We start from the raw sequence: 16,231 nt of genomic DNA, 5'->3' as shown, positions 1-16,231 counted from the left end.
ATCTGACAATTAACTAGAACGTAATTCTGAAGACTTATTTTATATGATAGATGCATTACTAGAATTTATTCTAATTTGAATAGTTTCATAAAAAGAAATACATTTTTTAAAAGTTTAATGGGTAATTAATAAGATTTATCTTGATACTGAACTTTGAGGTGTACTCTTGATCCACTGCTGGCTATTCGAGCACATTGAACAGAAAGGAGAAACTGGCCATCACAATTAGAACTGAGCTAATTACACCCATCTGGTTGTTTTATGAACATCAACAAGAGTTTTGGGGGGGAACAGAACCTACCTTTTAAAATTAATGGGTTAATAATTGCAAGAGGCAACACAGATTCATTTCAGAACAAAATATCAAGTTAGGCTGAAGTTTTCCCAATACGGTTCTAGAATTTGTCTCAGGATGTGGATTTTGGAGCATAGATTTCTTTCCCTCCATGAAAGCTACATCTACAGAGCCACAAATAATTTTAATTGCATTATATTCAAAAAGCATAAGGAAGTGGTTAACAGGAGAGCACCTCATCCCTTAGATAAAGCATTTGGAAAATTGGTTTCTCATCAGAGCTGCCATAACACACCAAAAATTCAACAACGCTCAGTTCCTGTGAAATCAAAGATGCTGGTTTTAAGCTTTTGAGGAAATCTACAAGGGCCAGGGCTTTGCTTTTACATAGAGAGACATGAAGTTTCTTCAAGGGTCTACTACAACGTAGATGTTTTCTTTCCCTTTGACATTGAAAGATTGTGATGCCAGTTCCGTGGTGCTCGAATCACAGAACCTTTCACGTGGAAAATGTCCTGACTGGGCTAAAAACAACATTTGAAGGTAAAATCAAGCAGGATTTCCAAATTGGGAAGTTTGAAGGACCTTCCCCCATTTCCCGTCCTCTGGAAAAACAAATCGACCAAACATAAAACACATTATAATACGGGAAATTCCCCAAAATTCATGTGAAAGCTCTTTCTGTTACATCCTGCCACTGACTTCACAACAGCCAAGATAAGTCCAAACACTCAGATGCTCACGTTGGGATGGAACAAAGAAATTGCAACCATTTCCATCATCTAGAGGAAACCACAATTAAGAGGGAAACTACACAATTTTACAATGTTTGAGTTTCCAGTGAAGTTCCAGACAATAATCAGAACTGTATTTAAGCCCAGATTTAAATAAGGAAATAATCATGAGTTCAAAAGAAAGTTTTATTGTTTAGGACCATTTTTGTGCTGGCTTTTCAGGTGAAGCACTGATTTTTTGGTCAAATTGGTGGTGAAACACACCTCCCCACCCTATCTGTAGAACTTCAAGCCATTAAAAACCTTCCTAGTCCCATCCATATGCAATGCTGATGGAACATGGCAAAAATGGGCATGTAGATTTAAAAGACCAAAGGTAAAAGTCAACTACTCGGCTTAGCCAATGCTAGAACTTAAAAACAACATAAATAAATCAAGATTTTTCTGACCAATTTGGTTTAGATCTTATTCTGCAGGACCACAAAGGTTTTGCCCTATTTGCTTTTAATCAATAACTCTTCTGCTAAGTAATTACTTGGGGGAAAGAAGGAAGCTTGATCCATTCTCCAAAGCCATGTGTGAGGGTGACCTGTGAGCCCATCCAAGAACCTGCCTAACAAATAAGGTTGGTAGAACGTTTTCAGAAGACACATTTTTAAGATCACGAAGTTCTCTGAGAGTTGTGAAGTCCCAGCAGAATATATTACCTGGCTGCTAACAAGAAGTCAACATTACTTTTCCAACTACTCTGGATGATGCTTTGGAGATTTCTATACACAAAAATACCTTGGAAAGAAAACAGGGGTTAATTGAAGTCTAGAATTCCCTCTACAGCAAAATCCAAAAATCACATTGGTGAACTGTTCTTAAAAAGCTCGTATGCAAGGGAGAGGTAAAATGTAGCGCAAAACTGACCTTGGGAATGAGACAACAGCTCATACTTTCTGGGTTAAATTCTTTAGTAGGATGTCTGTGGAGGAGCCAGGTTTCTCAGACACAGTAACGTTAGGTATAAACATCTGGAAACTCAAGTGATTTCTAAATAATTTACTCAAGAATCCTTGTATTACAGCCAAGAGGAAGATGCTGAAGCTGTTAGTTTGTTATCAAACACATACCGCTGACCATGATCACAGCCCAGCAACATTAGATAATCTCTTTCAAAAGACTTATCTAGTAGTACTTGTGATCTGGATGTGACTCAGATCTAGAGCGAAGTTACAGAATAAAGATACTTCAAAACTCCCCTGAACAGGCCAGGAAAGCAGTTGGTGGATCTATGTGCCATATTGGGACTCGAGCCAATCATTCGGTATACTGTTTATTAGACACATGTACTGAGATTAAAGGAATCAGTGCAAATTCCCAGATTAAACACATTTTACGTACTTGTTTGATGGTTATTATGAGAACACATCTCCCTCTATCAGCATACAGCGGAGCAACTACTCTAAAGACCATTTTCATACACCAAAAGGCTTACAAAGTTGTGTCTCAATTAAGAGGCCTCTCAACTACCCACTCTTTCATTAATAAATTTAAGTTAAAAAACCCCCACAAGCCCAAACCTGTAAGTGGAATGTTCTGATCCATTCAGCAGTCCTTAATTCAGTATGCTGCAAGTTTACTGCCAAACAACAATTAATGAGCTACTTGAGAAGCATTTGGTGTGCAATGGAAAAAGCCAAATAGCTTAAAAAAGCTGATGCACAAAAAAATAATTTAGAAAAGGATTCACTGTTTTCCTACATCAGTTCAACATTAAAAGGTCTCTTTTTTTTAATATTTTTCCAGTTAAAAAACAGTCGGGACCATTATCTCAGTAATAGCTTCCTAAAAAAGACACAGAACAGCAACTTCTCATCGGGCTGCAGTTTATCTTGGACCGGTACGGAATGTTTCTAGACCAAAACCGCCGCTTCCAGCCATCAGCAGCATTTCAAGCGTGTAATATCATCTTCACAAGCTTATTGCTTCCCTCGGTAAAGAGATTTCTCGTTTGTGCTCTTCACACAGAACATGGAAAAGTGATATCGCCATGTATTTGTATAGAGTTTCAGATCATTTCACAATGAAGTCAAAATATCTGACTAAAAGTTCTGAAAGTTCAGTTATGATACAAAGTAGAAATGACCCTCTGAGTGAAAACAACCTTCAGTTTTGTACAGAACACAGTTAACACGTAGCTGTTCCTTAATTTCACCCTTCCACAGGTAGAAATTATTTAATGAGCAATACTTAACATCCATAGCACTGTTCTTCTTGCACGTGCTATAGAATGCAACACAACTACCAACACCTCTATGGAGGCAGCTATCAATAAATTCTCCCCACTGCAGAGAGAGTGCATGTGCACAAAAGGTAGGCACAAGTGAGTTTCCAAAGGTTATACCACAAGTATGTAGTAAAATGTGAATAAGACTTGGTATTTTCCGGCTCCTAGTCTTATGCCATTTCTTTTATACATTGCTGCCTTGATGAAAAGTCCGTAAAAAGAAAAGTTTCCCAGAAGAAGTCACAGCTATTAGAATAAAATGAGAACAAACAGGAGGACGGTTTGCAACTATTCAGGGGGAAAAAAGAGAACCTACCAGGATAAAAAGAAAACAAAGAAACAACCCAACCTTAGGAGATGTCACCCGGTACATTAAATGTGTTTCAGTCGTTGAAAACCAGTGTTCCAGGATACAATTTTTATAAACATGTTTTATTTGTCTTGCTTATATCATTAGAACTGTAACTGCTGGCTGTCATTTCCCTTCAAAGGGGAAATCAATTCAAACACAGACTGGTGCTTTTCAAAAGAGAGCAATTAAAAGGGCAGCAGCAGCGGGCATTTGAGATTTCTTAAAACCTTCAAGGCTGCAGGAAAGACAAAAGGACATGTGACCAAAAGTGTTATGATTATCCATTAGAGATTTCCATCAGTACCGGCATCAGTTATTTAGGTGAGAATACAGCAAGGTCAAGTATTAGTGACAGACAATGTGCAAGTCATAAGGAATGATAGAGAATACCAATCCTTACAAAAGTCATTGCCATCAAAGAAACTGAGAAGTGTTTCAAGAGAGATATCTAAATACTTCACATCAAATAGAGTGGCCATCCGGATTATATCGCACATTTGTCGCAAAATTTTGCTGAAGTGTCAAATCAAAGCTTTTCTTTTTTTTTTTTTTTCTTTAAAAAATATTACACAATTACATTAGCAGTTACACAAGCGATTTTAAGTCCTTAGCCACAGTGGAGAGGAGTGCTGCAGCTAAGGGTGCTGCTTCTTCGTCAAAAACTGGCTAGAAGCCTATCTATTTAGGGAAATATACATTGCTATGCATCTTTAACTGTTCAGTGCTTCAATTGAGTAAGAAAAAGCTGAAATGCAGTTGCTTTACCAAGCCACACTTCACCTTTTCCATCATGGGAACATTAAGTTTTGTCAACTGCCACCACAGCAAATCCAAATTGTAAGTTACATCATTTTAAAATGCTAGAAGTGAGTCTTTGCTTTTTCCTGCCACTTCGGTTAACCATGGAGATTTCATCACCCTGAAAACTGCTTTTTTTTTTTTGCTTTACTCTTAGCAAGGGTGAGGAATCTGAATCTCATGTGCAAGGCTCAAGATGATGCTTAGGACAGAACATGCAGAGTAAACGTTGTTTTGTTCCTTTCCATATCCAGGTAATATAAAGCTGGCAACTGTAGTCCTGTCATCACGGGTAATGAAAATAGTCCCTTTACAACAAACTTCCTGTAAGGGAGAACAAATAGATAATAACTCTTCTGGTAACATGTATGGTACACTGGCCAGTGTGTTTTTGGCGTTTAATGTAATCCTGTGAATTTGTTTAATTCACTTGCTGAGCATTCATTTGAGGCATCCCTCTGTTTGGTCTTGGGGGCCCTCCACGACCTGGAAAAAAGAGAAAGATGTTAGAATTATGCACAAAGTCGGGTTCTTTTAAAAAACCCCTAGAAGCTCCGGTCTAAACTAGGTAAGAATTCCCAGGTGTGTTTAGACTATATACGGTTCTAAAAGCTCCTTCAAATCAAAACTAATCAGCACGTTAACAGTCTTTACAGTTTTCAGCTTTATCCCAATACTTATTTCCCCAAGATCCGCTAATAACTAAAGATTCTCATGGAAACATCTGTATCGAGACAAAGAGTCTCGTTACCAAAAATCTACTACAAAAAGAACGGTGGAAATAGTGTTGAAAATAAAACATAGAAGTTCAACTACACCCTCATCACATATGTGGGGTGTTTTGGTTTGGTTTCTCAGAAGAACAAGTGTCTAGCACTTCTGAAGCTACAGAACAACACACCTCCCTGAGCTAAAAGCAACAATTCCATTGGATCAAAGACCAGATCAAAGTGGAGGAAAGTTTTGGATCCTTAGATCAGAACCGACCTCCACAACAGCTGCAGAAGGACAACTTGTAGTGTAGAGTAATGTACAATTTTGTGATGTCTGCTTTATAAGCAAGTCCTACTTGCAAACTACTAGACTACCTTAAGCCATGATAAATTTTGCACACACAAAATCTCTTTCTCAAGGCTTTCATTAATAGAATGCAATTATATAGTTCTACATTTAAAGGGTCAAAAGCAATTGTAACTTGTTTTCATAGAATTCCTCATTTGACACCCAATTAAACTTCCACCGCGTGTTCAAAGGACCACAGAATAATTCAAGCCAGCAGGACAGACCTCAGGACGTCCTGCAAGTCCAACCCCTGCTCAAAAACAGGGTCAAGCATGAGGTCGGAGGAAAGTAAGTTTATTTTTCAATTGTGACCTGCTGAATAAGGAGTAAGGTTGCTTTTTAAATCCCAAACTCCAGAAGCTGAATCAAAAACTTCCAATCAGCCCTAATAAATTATTCACTATTGGGAATTACCTCTAGGAGCTCCCCGGGGTCCACTTTGTCCAGAGCCACGTTTGAAATTCTGTTGATATCCATCCTGAAGCAAAGAAATGAAAAAGGTTACAACATAAAACACAGGCATTTTGTTACATTTCAGGAAGCTATTAAGTGTCAATACAACAATGGGCTTTGAAAACAATGTGCACTGGGCAAAACACCTCTGACTTCTACATACAGCATTTTATTTGTGTAAATTAATATTAGAAAAATAAATTCTTAGTCCTGCTAGTACCTGGCAGGTATAATAAAACATACGACAAGTTCTCTCTCCATTTACAGGATACATTGTTCAATATAAATAAGAAATTTAACATGACCTATTTAGTGTTCAAATTTTTCAAACCACACAGAAGTCAAACAGGTTAATTTGCTAAAGGACCCATCAACAAATGAATGAAGTGACTATTTAAGGGCAGGATCAGAATCTGTCATCTCATTTGCTCATGAATATTTTTCTGGCGATAGGCAGAGTTTAACATTCTCCAGTCAGTCTAAGCTTTGAGCAAACGACATATCTCCTTCTGAACAAAACTCTACACAAATCTCAGGGCAATCCTAAAGAAGTTTGAACCATTAATTTCAACAGATTTAAGTTCTTCTTTAAGTTACTTTCTTACAAATCTGTGAAAATAATTTTAGACCTCTTTCTAATTCAACCTTGCTCTAGTTACTACACTAATTCCTACAGAGATCAATTGGCCAAACAGAACACATTTCCCAATTACCACCAGCCATTTAACATTCTGCTGGTTTTAAATATCTGTTTAGTACCAGAAACTTCTGTCTTCATTAGCAGTAAAAAAAGTCCTTAGAAAAGTCTTCACTAACGGATTTATTTGAGCACTTCCACTGACAGGTACTTTTTGCTCCTACTTCTAGAATGTCACAACATACAGTAACTTACCCGCTGGTAGTTTGAATAATCCCGAGGAGCATTAAACTGGGGCTGCGTGTAACCGCTGTTTGGAGTGTTGGAAAAGGAAGGACGGTAGCCATCGTATCCTCCTAGGGAACAGGGGACAAGTCTTTCATTTGGAAACAATAATGTATTACATTATGCTACCATATAAAGAAAAATGGTAGCAGTATTTTACCTTAGCCTGAGGGGAAAAAACCCACCCTTTTAAGTACTATTGACCTGCAAATCCAGCAAATGTTTGCAACACCAGTGCTAATACTATTACAAGAAACAAGAATGATGACCTAACACTTGGCATCCACATCCATTTTAAGCAGGTAAAAAGTGACCACTGCATTCCCTACTGCTATCAGTTGTATTTTTATTATACAGGTTTCTCCTCTACTCTCCAGCCACATGAGAGGAAAAGAACATGGCAAAAAACACGGTGCCATATCCTTCGGTCTAATGCCAGAATACCTCAAAAGGAAACGGTCTCTCTCCCCCATTCTAACAAACACATCTTCATAACATTAACACCCACATATAATAATCTCCAGAAATCCTAACAGTTCTCTCATTTATCCAGAACTACAATGTCATTCCTCCACTCCTGTTAATTCCCTCAGATGATGTTTGCAAAATTCTGTTGGATATTTCTACTTGCAGTAGATGCCTAATCAAACTCAGCCTTCAGCACAGAACAGAAACAAAGCTTCATTTTTTTAACATCCTGCTAGGAAGCCTAACCAAACACCAAGCACTAAGGTGCTTAAGTTAGCTAAAGCAAATGGAATCACTATGAGCTTAAGTATCTTAACAGAGATACTACTACAGTAGGTCAGTTTAACACTTGACACGGTGTTCCCAGCAAGATGTAAATAAAAGTCAAATGATTGAGTTGAATAAAGCTCTTTACCCCTAAATCCATTTGCCGGTCCCCTGTAACCATTCATTAAGCCACGAGCCCCGCGGGATCCACCACGAGACACTCCTCGGCTGTTGTAGTAAGGCTGACTGTTGCGTGGAAATCCAGTATTCTGCTGGGGAGGTTGCTGGTGGTTCCCCGCCACTTGGTGAGGCTGGTCCGGGGAACCATGGTAAGTACCAACCACTATATTGGAAGCAGGGAGAAAAAATTAAGTACAAAAAGTCTGTGTTTTTTTACGTTCCCACATATACTCTTCAAACTCAACATTCAAAGCTTTGAAATATCATTGAATGCATCAATAAATGCATCAAGAAAAATTATCTGTAGAATTAAGTTTCAAGTTTACTACTCAGATGTCCCACAATATTAGAACAACCCAGAAATGGTGAAGAGTTTATTTAAGGAGTCTCTAGTACAAGTTCAGCAACAAGTATTCCTAATGCAAGTACAAACTTCCTGTGGTATTCCAAACACTGTAAAAATCAACACCACACTGGAAAAAAACAGTAAGAATAAGTTAACCCACTTCTGTAAATTCCTCCCCTCTGAACTGGCAGAGAACCACTAAGAAATCTTTGCTTTCGCTAAATTATTAGGTGTAGTTGTGCTGACAATAGTGAGATTGATGGGAACGTTTTAACAGAGCTGCCATTTGGCCTGTAGAGACTGGAGGATTCTTTCTTTCTCCAGGATGTGTGCATGAAAAGCAAGAGCAGAACAGACAACTTGAGACCACCTGCATCTTTGCAGTGAAGTATGGCACTGCATCTTCACAGAATCGTCAGGAATGAAGTGGATTTTAAAAGCAATCCAAGAGCTATAGGCTCAGGATGCATAATAAAAGAGGAATTCTGTATAAAACAGCTGTGAAATTTAGCCCGATACTAGTAGGACTTCAGAGCCTGACCGTCTGCTCTACTGAAACTGTTGCCATTTTAGTTTTTGCCTGGTTTTACCTGTCTGGAGCTGATCTTGCTGAAGATCTGATTGTTCTACTTGGTGAGGCTGATTGGAGAAGCTCTGGTTGTAACTGGCCTGGTACTGATTTTGCTGCTTAAGGGTTTCTGGCTCATTAACAGGAGGAACAGGTGCGTTCATGTTGAAAACCTGTAATGGCAGAAATAAAACTCTCTGCTCCAATTCATTTTTACATGATGTGATGAGGAATTGTAAAAGTATGCAAGTCTGAGAAACGTGAATAACCAAACATCATTTTATGTAGTTAATTACACGACTGATTCCAACAATGAAAGGAATGACTACCAAAACAAAGGGATTCGGTATTCATTTACTACTTACTGTTTGCATGGATTGGAATGGAGCTGCATTAACATTGATTCCGCTGCTATGCAAAGGTTTGCTGGATCCAGCCTGGAACACCTGCGGCTGGGACGCAGTGGGAAGTGATGATGATGAAGGCGTCTGGTCTGCGTTCAGTGACATTGAAGCCTAATAATTAAAATAAACAACATTTTAGCAGCTTTTTAATAACACAAAAGATTCAACTTGAAAACTTCACTTTAAAGCCCAAAAAAGTGGCAACACCTCAGGTTCACCTCAACAAGTGTTTTCTACTTCAGCTGAAAAGCCTCATTCACAACAGAACAATGGGAGAGGAAAAACCAATCTATTTAATTTGAAACACAACTAGAAAAAGCTACAAAGGGAAATGAACAAGTTCCTGAGCTAACCTCTAGTTAATGTAAAAAAATAAATCGCATTTCTTAAGCCAACACCACCGATTCTCAAATGCTGATGTTGGCACGTTACTTCTAACTAATAAGACAATCCAGTAAGTTAAAAGTCTTATTACAAGGGACTTACTGGTCACAGGCGCAAAGTTTTGAAATTAAACAGAACTGAAGTGCCCCCATAATTAAAAATCACAGAACTTTATTTACAAAGAAACACAGAGTAACATCTGTTGACACTTGCAGAGTCTTTCCCACCCCTGTGAAATCCAACTTGCCTGAATCTGGTCAATTGGTTCTTTCTGCGGCCGTTGCTCTGTTGTGTGAGAAGGCTGGTACATGGGTTGGGAGGCTGTATATCCCTCACTTGTAGAAGAAACCAAGGGAACCTGATAAAATAAACCCCAAAGCCCCCAAAAGTCAGTTGATACTCACACACAGTTTTATAAAAAAAAAAGTATCAGAGAGCTCTGGAATGAATGGTATGTATTCCAGCAAATCTTTACAACTATTAAAACTTAACTACTTGTTAAAAAGTAGAAGTTTAACAACCTCATCTTGACATAAATTCTAAACACACACAGGGATCAGATTGATCACTTGAGACCATCAGAGTCCCTCAGAAATGCCGCACATGCTTAATACAAAATCCAGACGTTCTTTAATCACTGACTAATTGAGTAAGAACCTGACATATCTTAAGTGAAAAGGTGAACACATCATTTATAAGTTGCAGAAGCAAGTTTAAGAGATTCTACTTAAACAGAAATTTCAGGAGAGCTCAAGTCAAAGCAGAATTCAAACTCATCCCAACTGCCCTGCAACTCCAGTATTAAAATATTATCCAAGCAACTGGGACCGACACTTAATAGAACAAGTCAAAAACACCACTAACAAACTATTTAGTTAATCCATTAAATCTATTTGTAGTCTGACACCATTTGAACAGACACAGACTGCCCTTTAACTGAGTAATTTTGATTTGGGCACTTCTGTTGCAATGACAACTTGCTTCTATCTAAATTTCATTATTATTTCTACACATAGTTTAACAGGGAAAAGAATGCTACTATGCAAATATTGATGTGAAATTATTAAACGCACAGAGAAACACCAAGTTAAACTGCTATATTAGAGCAGAATTCCATTTTTTTTCATTATGGAGAAAAAGGAAAACACTTAAAATTCCCCACTGTCACAGGGAATACAGATTATAAGCGACAGCAGCCTAACACACAGGCATACACAAGTCTGTTTGTGCACTAAAAATTACATTGACACACCAAATTTGAAGCCTGAGGTGAACTCCAGAGATTGCAAGAACTGGTAACTGCTGAGAAGTCCACACTGGGCCACTAGAATGGGCAGCGCAAACCACAACTGCTTCTGTGCTTGTGCCCTTCAGCTTAAGGGGCCTAATTAGAAATGCAGTTTCCCCAATAAACTTGTACTTCAGCCTTGAACCCACCAGTTTTCCAAACAGGCCAATGCCTGGTGAGACTCCACAAAACATGCAATGTCTGCGTAGCATAAAAACTGTATATAATAATGCTTTTAGCAAATGTGCTGAAGAGATAACCGAGATAACCTATTTCCCAAAAATCAGAACTTCAGCTTTTTAAGTTTCTCATCTAGTTAGAAAGTAAATCCTATTATAACATCACAACTAAAAAAAAAATCAATTTAAAATCCAAAATACAATTTACTAAACATGTTACCTGTGTAGCTTCTGGTTGCACAGGAACTTGATTAGGCTGGGCAAGTCTTGACTCAGCATGAACTGAAGTAAAGTAATTTCACTTATTACATAGCGCAATCAAAGCTTTTACAGAATTTCATTACCATCTTAACTAATTCAGTTATTTGGGAGCTCATAATCGTAAAGATGATTATGCCTTTAGCATGGCAACACTATACTCAAAAGATCACTATTTCCATGCAAAGTACGTTTTTTTCCAGTTGTCCAAAACAACCCAGCCATTTCCAAAAGGCTCAGCAGAACCACATTTTGTGCATTTAAAAGGCTTAGAATGTTTCATGCTTCCAAGCAAAATCTAGAAGCAAGTGAGAATCTCAAGCCTACAAACAGTATGCTTCAAAAGTACAATCACATTTCTGAGATAAACACACTTGATTAGTATTGTATTATTACTTGAGACAGCCCCTTTTTTACATAGCAGTAACTGAAGCATTTCTAAGAGACAACTTGCAGGCTCCCCCAATATTTATGTTTAGGATTTACCATTACAAACCTGGAGGGCAAACCATTTGTGGCATGTCCAAGTTCTGTGCTGGATTCATGGGCTGTGCAGATACAATGGCAGGATCAAGTGTTTGGTTCTCAAACTCCAGCATAGAGTCCTGGGCAAAAAAAAAATATAAAAAATAAAATCAAGTCTAATTTACTGTATTTTAAAAATATTAACATTCAGAATACAGAAACGATCAAGTTGCAACTGAAGCTTAGTCCACAACTGCTGGGTCTACAATATATTTTACATCAATTAAGAGAATAACATTTCCCAAACATTTATCACAACAAAAATTCAGTCCATTACAGCTTATCTGATAAAAAGATAATTGGAAGGAGATTTCAATGGCCACGCAGAACAGGCAGTGATCTATTCTTTATCCTAAATCAGCACTTTGTAGGAAGAAACAAAAAAAGGAACACAAGCGTATGCCTCATTTGTTACCAAGGTGTCTTACTTACTCTTTGTTGAGAAGGTTTTTTCTATATTCCATTATCTCCCAATGCATTTCTAGTTGCTCTGACTTTAGAGGTTAAAAGAGAGCCTTCAAGAAGCAACCCAAAAAGTATTCTCTTCATGCATTGTAGATGTTTTTCATACCACAAAATTCAGAACTAGCTTCTAGAAGGGATATTTTATGGCTGACCTCACTTCAGCAGAATACAGTACAGCTCTCAGTGATGCACACTGTTCTGCCTTCTCTCTAGATTTAGTACAACCAAGGACTGAAAAGCTCAATAACATCCTAATTGCAGTTTCACAGTAACACAGTTTGTAAGCTTTGGACAAGACAGCACTAGACAATTTGCAAGACCATTTTACTTCTCAAATAAACTACAACAGACTCTCTAATAAAATCACGACTAACAGCCAGAAAGCACTATTCTGTTCCTTTGGTTCTGTCTTCACAGCACTGCGGTGGGTTCACATACCTGCATGAAGTTATAGGGGCCCTGCATCTGCGCCATGAGGTCCTGTACTCGCTGCCTCCTCACCAAAGGATCCGCTTGAGCCACGGCACCGAGCGTGTGAGCTTCGGGAACGGGAGGAGACGTCGCTTGTGTCTGTTGCTGCAGCGAATTTACAACCTAGCAAGAAACAAGCAGCCGACTGAAATTTCAGCTTAAGATAACACTGCACAGAAGTGACTCAGTCATTCCTGACATTTATGGCTATTGCTTAATTCATTACAGACGTAATTACTGTAGCATTCTTGAAGAAAAATACTACATCCTTCTATAGTCATGCCAATATTGGTGGCCAACTAATGATCTGAGCACTCCACAGGATGAGAAAGCTCAGACCGTGCTCTATTTTCTTTCCATCTAGTCTATTCCTCATTAAGAACAGTGCTAACAAAAATTTTGTTCAATATTACAAGGGTTTGGTTTTTTTTTTAAAGGATTTGAGACAGCAATATATCAACATTTGGAAATCTGAAGAAAGGGAAAAGCAAGTTTCAGAAATGTGCACACATGGAAAACAATTTGGTAAATTTAAGTAGTGTCAGAAATTACAGGTCTTTCTTAAGATTTCAAAAATCAACATTTCCGCAGCCACGTCTAGACCCGAGTTCTCAGGTGTTATCCTAACGGGCTGATTCATGGTCTTGAAGAACAGCAGGCAGGTTTGCACGATGGGAAAACTGCAAGACAGCACTGCAGGGACACTCCAGCAGCACTGATTCACTGGACATATTCCAATATGGTGCATGGAAATAAAGGTACAACAAACAGCAACACACTTTCAAATACCACCTCAAAGAGAGCAGAGCAACTAGGAAAGCTTCAACATGAGCATCTAATAACATCCAGCATCAAGCAGTTTGAAAACAGATCGTTACAAGGACAGTCGAGCTGCACAAAGCTGCATTTTTGCATTCCCAGTTTTGCTCTTTAGGCAACTCCCACAACAGAGAAGTGCCCTTTGCAATTTGCATTTATGGCAACAACAGTTCTTTAAAAGGATGATCATTGTCAATAACTTATCTATCACTTCTCTATTCCCATAAGCTTTTAATTATTAATAATCTTCCAAACAAACCGGCAAGCCTTCAACTTAGAGGTGCACAGAATATAAATGAGCATACATGCACCAGTAAGCTCAAAATAATTATATATCTGGTTTCTGATTAGAGCTGTGGAACAGATTCTTGTACAGCAGTTGTGACAAGATGCCAAACAGTCCTATTTCAGACAAATTCTATAACCACAGGTCTGAACTCTGAATGTGAACTCTCCCCATCCATCCTCAAAGCCTGTACATTTTTTTAAGCGTCTCAAAGAAACCTACAGCATCTTCCTACTCCTTGCTCACATATAGCATTTGTAGGTGACATTCCACACATGCAATCGCCTCATAGACTCAAGTGACTCTTTCCTTGACCATATCCCTAGCTGTCTGCAGTAGAAAACAAATAAAATCTCTAAACAAAACCAAAAACCGACCACAACATACATTCCTTTTCAAGAGTCCCTTCAGATCCAAATCTCCACTATTAGCCATCCAAACAGAAGGAATTTGACAATTCCCATGAAGTATATCCACACTGGAAATTAAACACAACTGCTCTGCTGTATTATAGAGTCCTCAGACTCCAGATTTCAGACTGTTTCCAAAATAAGAACTAAGCTCTGTGAGTAGAAAGAAGCACCTTTTTGAAAACGTTATTTAGAGCACATATGCAGACCTCTCGCACATCACAAAGCTTTAAAAGGAAAGATAAAAAGCAAGCCAGCTGACTAGGTGAAACTTGTATGTAAAACCAGCAGCTATGCACCTACTCCATAATTGTTACCAAAAGTGCTCTTAATTATTTGAGTACTATCATGCAACTTACAAAGTTCAAGTTATTCATAAAAATTCAGTATCTTCAAGAAAATGTAAGTTGATGGAATAATCAACAGGCAACTGGGACAAAATTCTATCAAATATTTCCCTTTTTCACAAATAGTACCGTATTAATTTCAGATAGTGCTTAATATTTTACATTGTCTTCTTCAAACCTTTTTTTTTTAATGTCAAAATGAACTGGTTAGGGCCTATCCCTTGAGTCTTACTGTCACTACCAGGTACTTGGTGCTATTATAATCATAGCAGGAAGAACCTACTGAATAAGTTTGAAGTTTTGCATATGAAGTTGCCAATGAACAGGCTAAAGTCAACAGCTTTCCAACAGTATGGTACATGAAAAAGGTCCAGACTACTCAAATACAAAGCTCATTATTCAAAAAGCAAATTATTACCCAACCATACGTCTCCATTCATTTTGTGGGGACAGCAGCAAGTTGAAACTTTTCTTTTAGAAGAGGTGAACCTCTCTACAGAATAGTATTTGATTCCAATTGCACGCTCACCTTCTGACACCCTGCCTCATCCATCCAAAGTTCCATAATCCAAGAGACAGCTTTGGATATAAGCAGATTCAGGTACTTACTCCAGGAACTGCTTACAAAGGAAGCAGTTAAAAATCAAATACCCTCCCCTCCCGCCACCATCACCAGACTCTCTCCTCAAAACCAAAACAACAAAACCCCCACCGCTATTACCAATAGAGTATTATCAATAAAGGACATTGTCACCAAAATTAAATCATCATACAATCTAAATGCAAATACACTTTGAGAATCCACAAGCAAATCTTTTGGTTTAAAACTTATGGAAGGCTCATAATGTCATTATAAAACACTGTCACTTCAACTATAAACATAGCACAGCACAGAAACCTGAAATGTATCACTTCTACTTGACGGTTACTGAAAAAGAGACAAGTTTGGGATAGTCTTCCTCTTCATAAACAATTATGGAGATCTTCTGTGTAAATACTATCAGCTTCCAAAACTGACAGCTGTCATTCACAGCTCCTACTATACTAACACACAACTACCTTGAGCTGGAGAGCACAGGGCTCTACACAAGGTGTATTGTCATCTTCCCTAAGGACAACTGGGTTGCATTCCCATGAGGAATGGCGTTTTGGTGCCTGCAAGAGTCACTTCAAAGACAGTTATTCTGAATTTCCTCTTTTTTTGTGTTAAATCTGAGAAAATAAGATTCTTAATTATCAAACAGTCTTCAACTCCAAACTTTTCTACATTTCTCATTTGCAAGAAATCGGGACGCAAAGGAGAACTGAAGTATAGTCTTTGTACTGTTCTACAAAAACAAAGCTGATATAATCCAGATTCAGCCGACTAGTGAAGACGTGTAGAAAATTAGGAGTTTCTGACACCAGTCTGATACAAAAATGCAACCTGAATTCTTTCACCATACTAGTACAGTTTCTCCATATTACTATTATTCCCATGAGGAAGCCTCTGAGTTTTCAACTCTGCAAAACGCAGCCTCATAGTTTGAGAGCAGAGGGAAGCACAACAGGCTTTCATTACAACAATATTTCCTGGCGTCTCATGTCTTCATGCAGAGAACTGAACCTCTGAATTACTCTGGATAATGAGATGGAATTCCAGTGTATTTCAAGAGAGATCGAAGCCAGTCAAGCA

At 38.2% G+C, this 16,231-nt stretch overlaps 1 protein-coding gene across 1 annotated transcript in view; it reads right to left on the bottom strand.

Annotated features, from left to right (window-relative positions):
* Window positions 1-1,931: 1,931 nt before the first annotated feature.
* CAPRIN1 (cell cycle associated protein 1) overlaps window positions 1,932-16,231 on the bottom strand; it is a 31,716-nt gene continuing 17,416 nt past the window's right edge. The window contains exons 10-19 of the mRNA XM_080344662.1: window positions 12,662-12,817; window positions 11,730-11,838; window positions 11,196-11,257; window positions 9,756-9,866; window positions 9,086-9,235; window positions 8,743-8,893; window positions 7,775-7,969; window positions 6,862-6,962; window positions 5,931-5,994; window positions 1,932-4,940 (exon numbers count right to left, since the gene is read on the bottom strand). Coding sequence (XP_080200788.1) covers window positions 4,876-4,940; window positions 5,931-5,994; window positions 6,862-6,962; window positions 7,775-7,969; window positions 8,743-8,893; window positions 9,086-9,235; window positions 9,756-9,866; window positions 11,196-11,257; window positions 11,730-11,838; window positions 12,662-12,817 — 1,164 coding nt within the window. The 3' untranslated portion in view covers window positions 1,932-4,875. The remainder of the gene's footprint in view (window positions 4,941-5,930; window positions 5,995-6,861; window positions 6,963-7,774; window positions 7,970-8,742; window positions 8,894-9,085; window positions 9,236-9,755; window positions 9,867-11,195; window positions 11,258-11,729; window positions 11,839-12,661; window positions 12,818-16,231) is intronic.

This window comes from Nesoenas mayeri (assembly GCF_963082525.1).
Source record: "Nesoenas mayeri genome assembly, chromosome: 5".
NCBI classification, from domain to species: Eukaryota; Metazoa; Chordata; class Aves; order Columbiformes; family Columbidae; genus Nesoenas; species Nesoenas mayeri.
The sequence above is the reverse complement of the archived record's forward strand: the minus strand, read 5'-3'. Positions and strand labels throughout refer to the sequence as shown.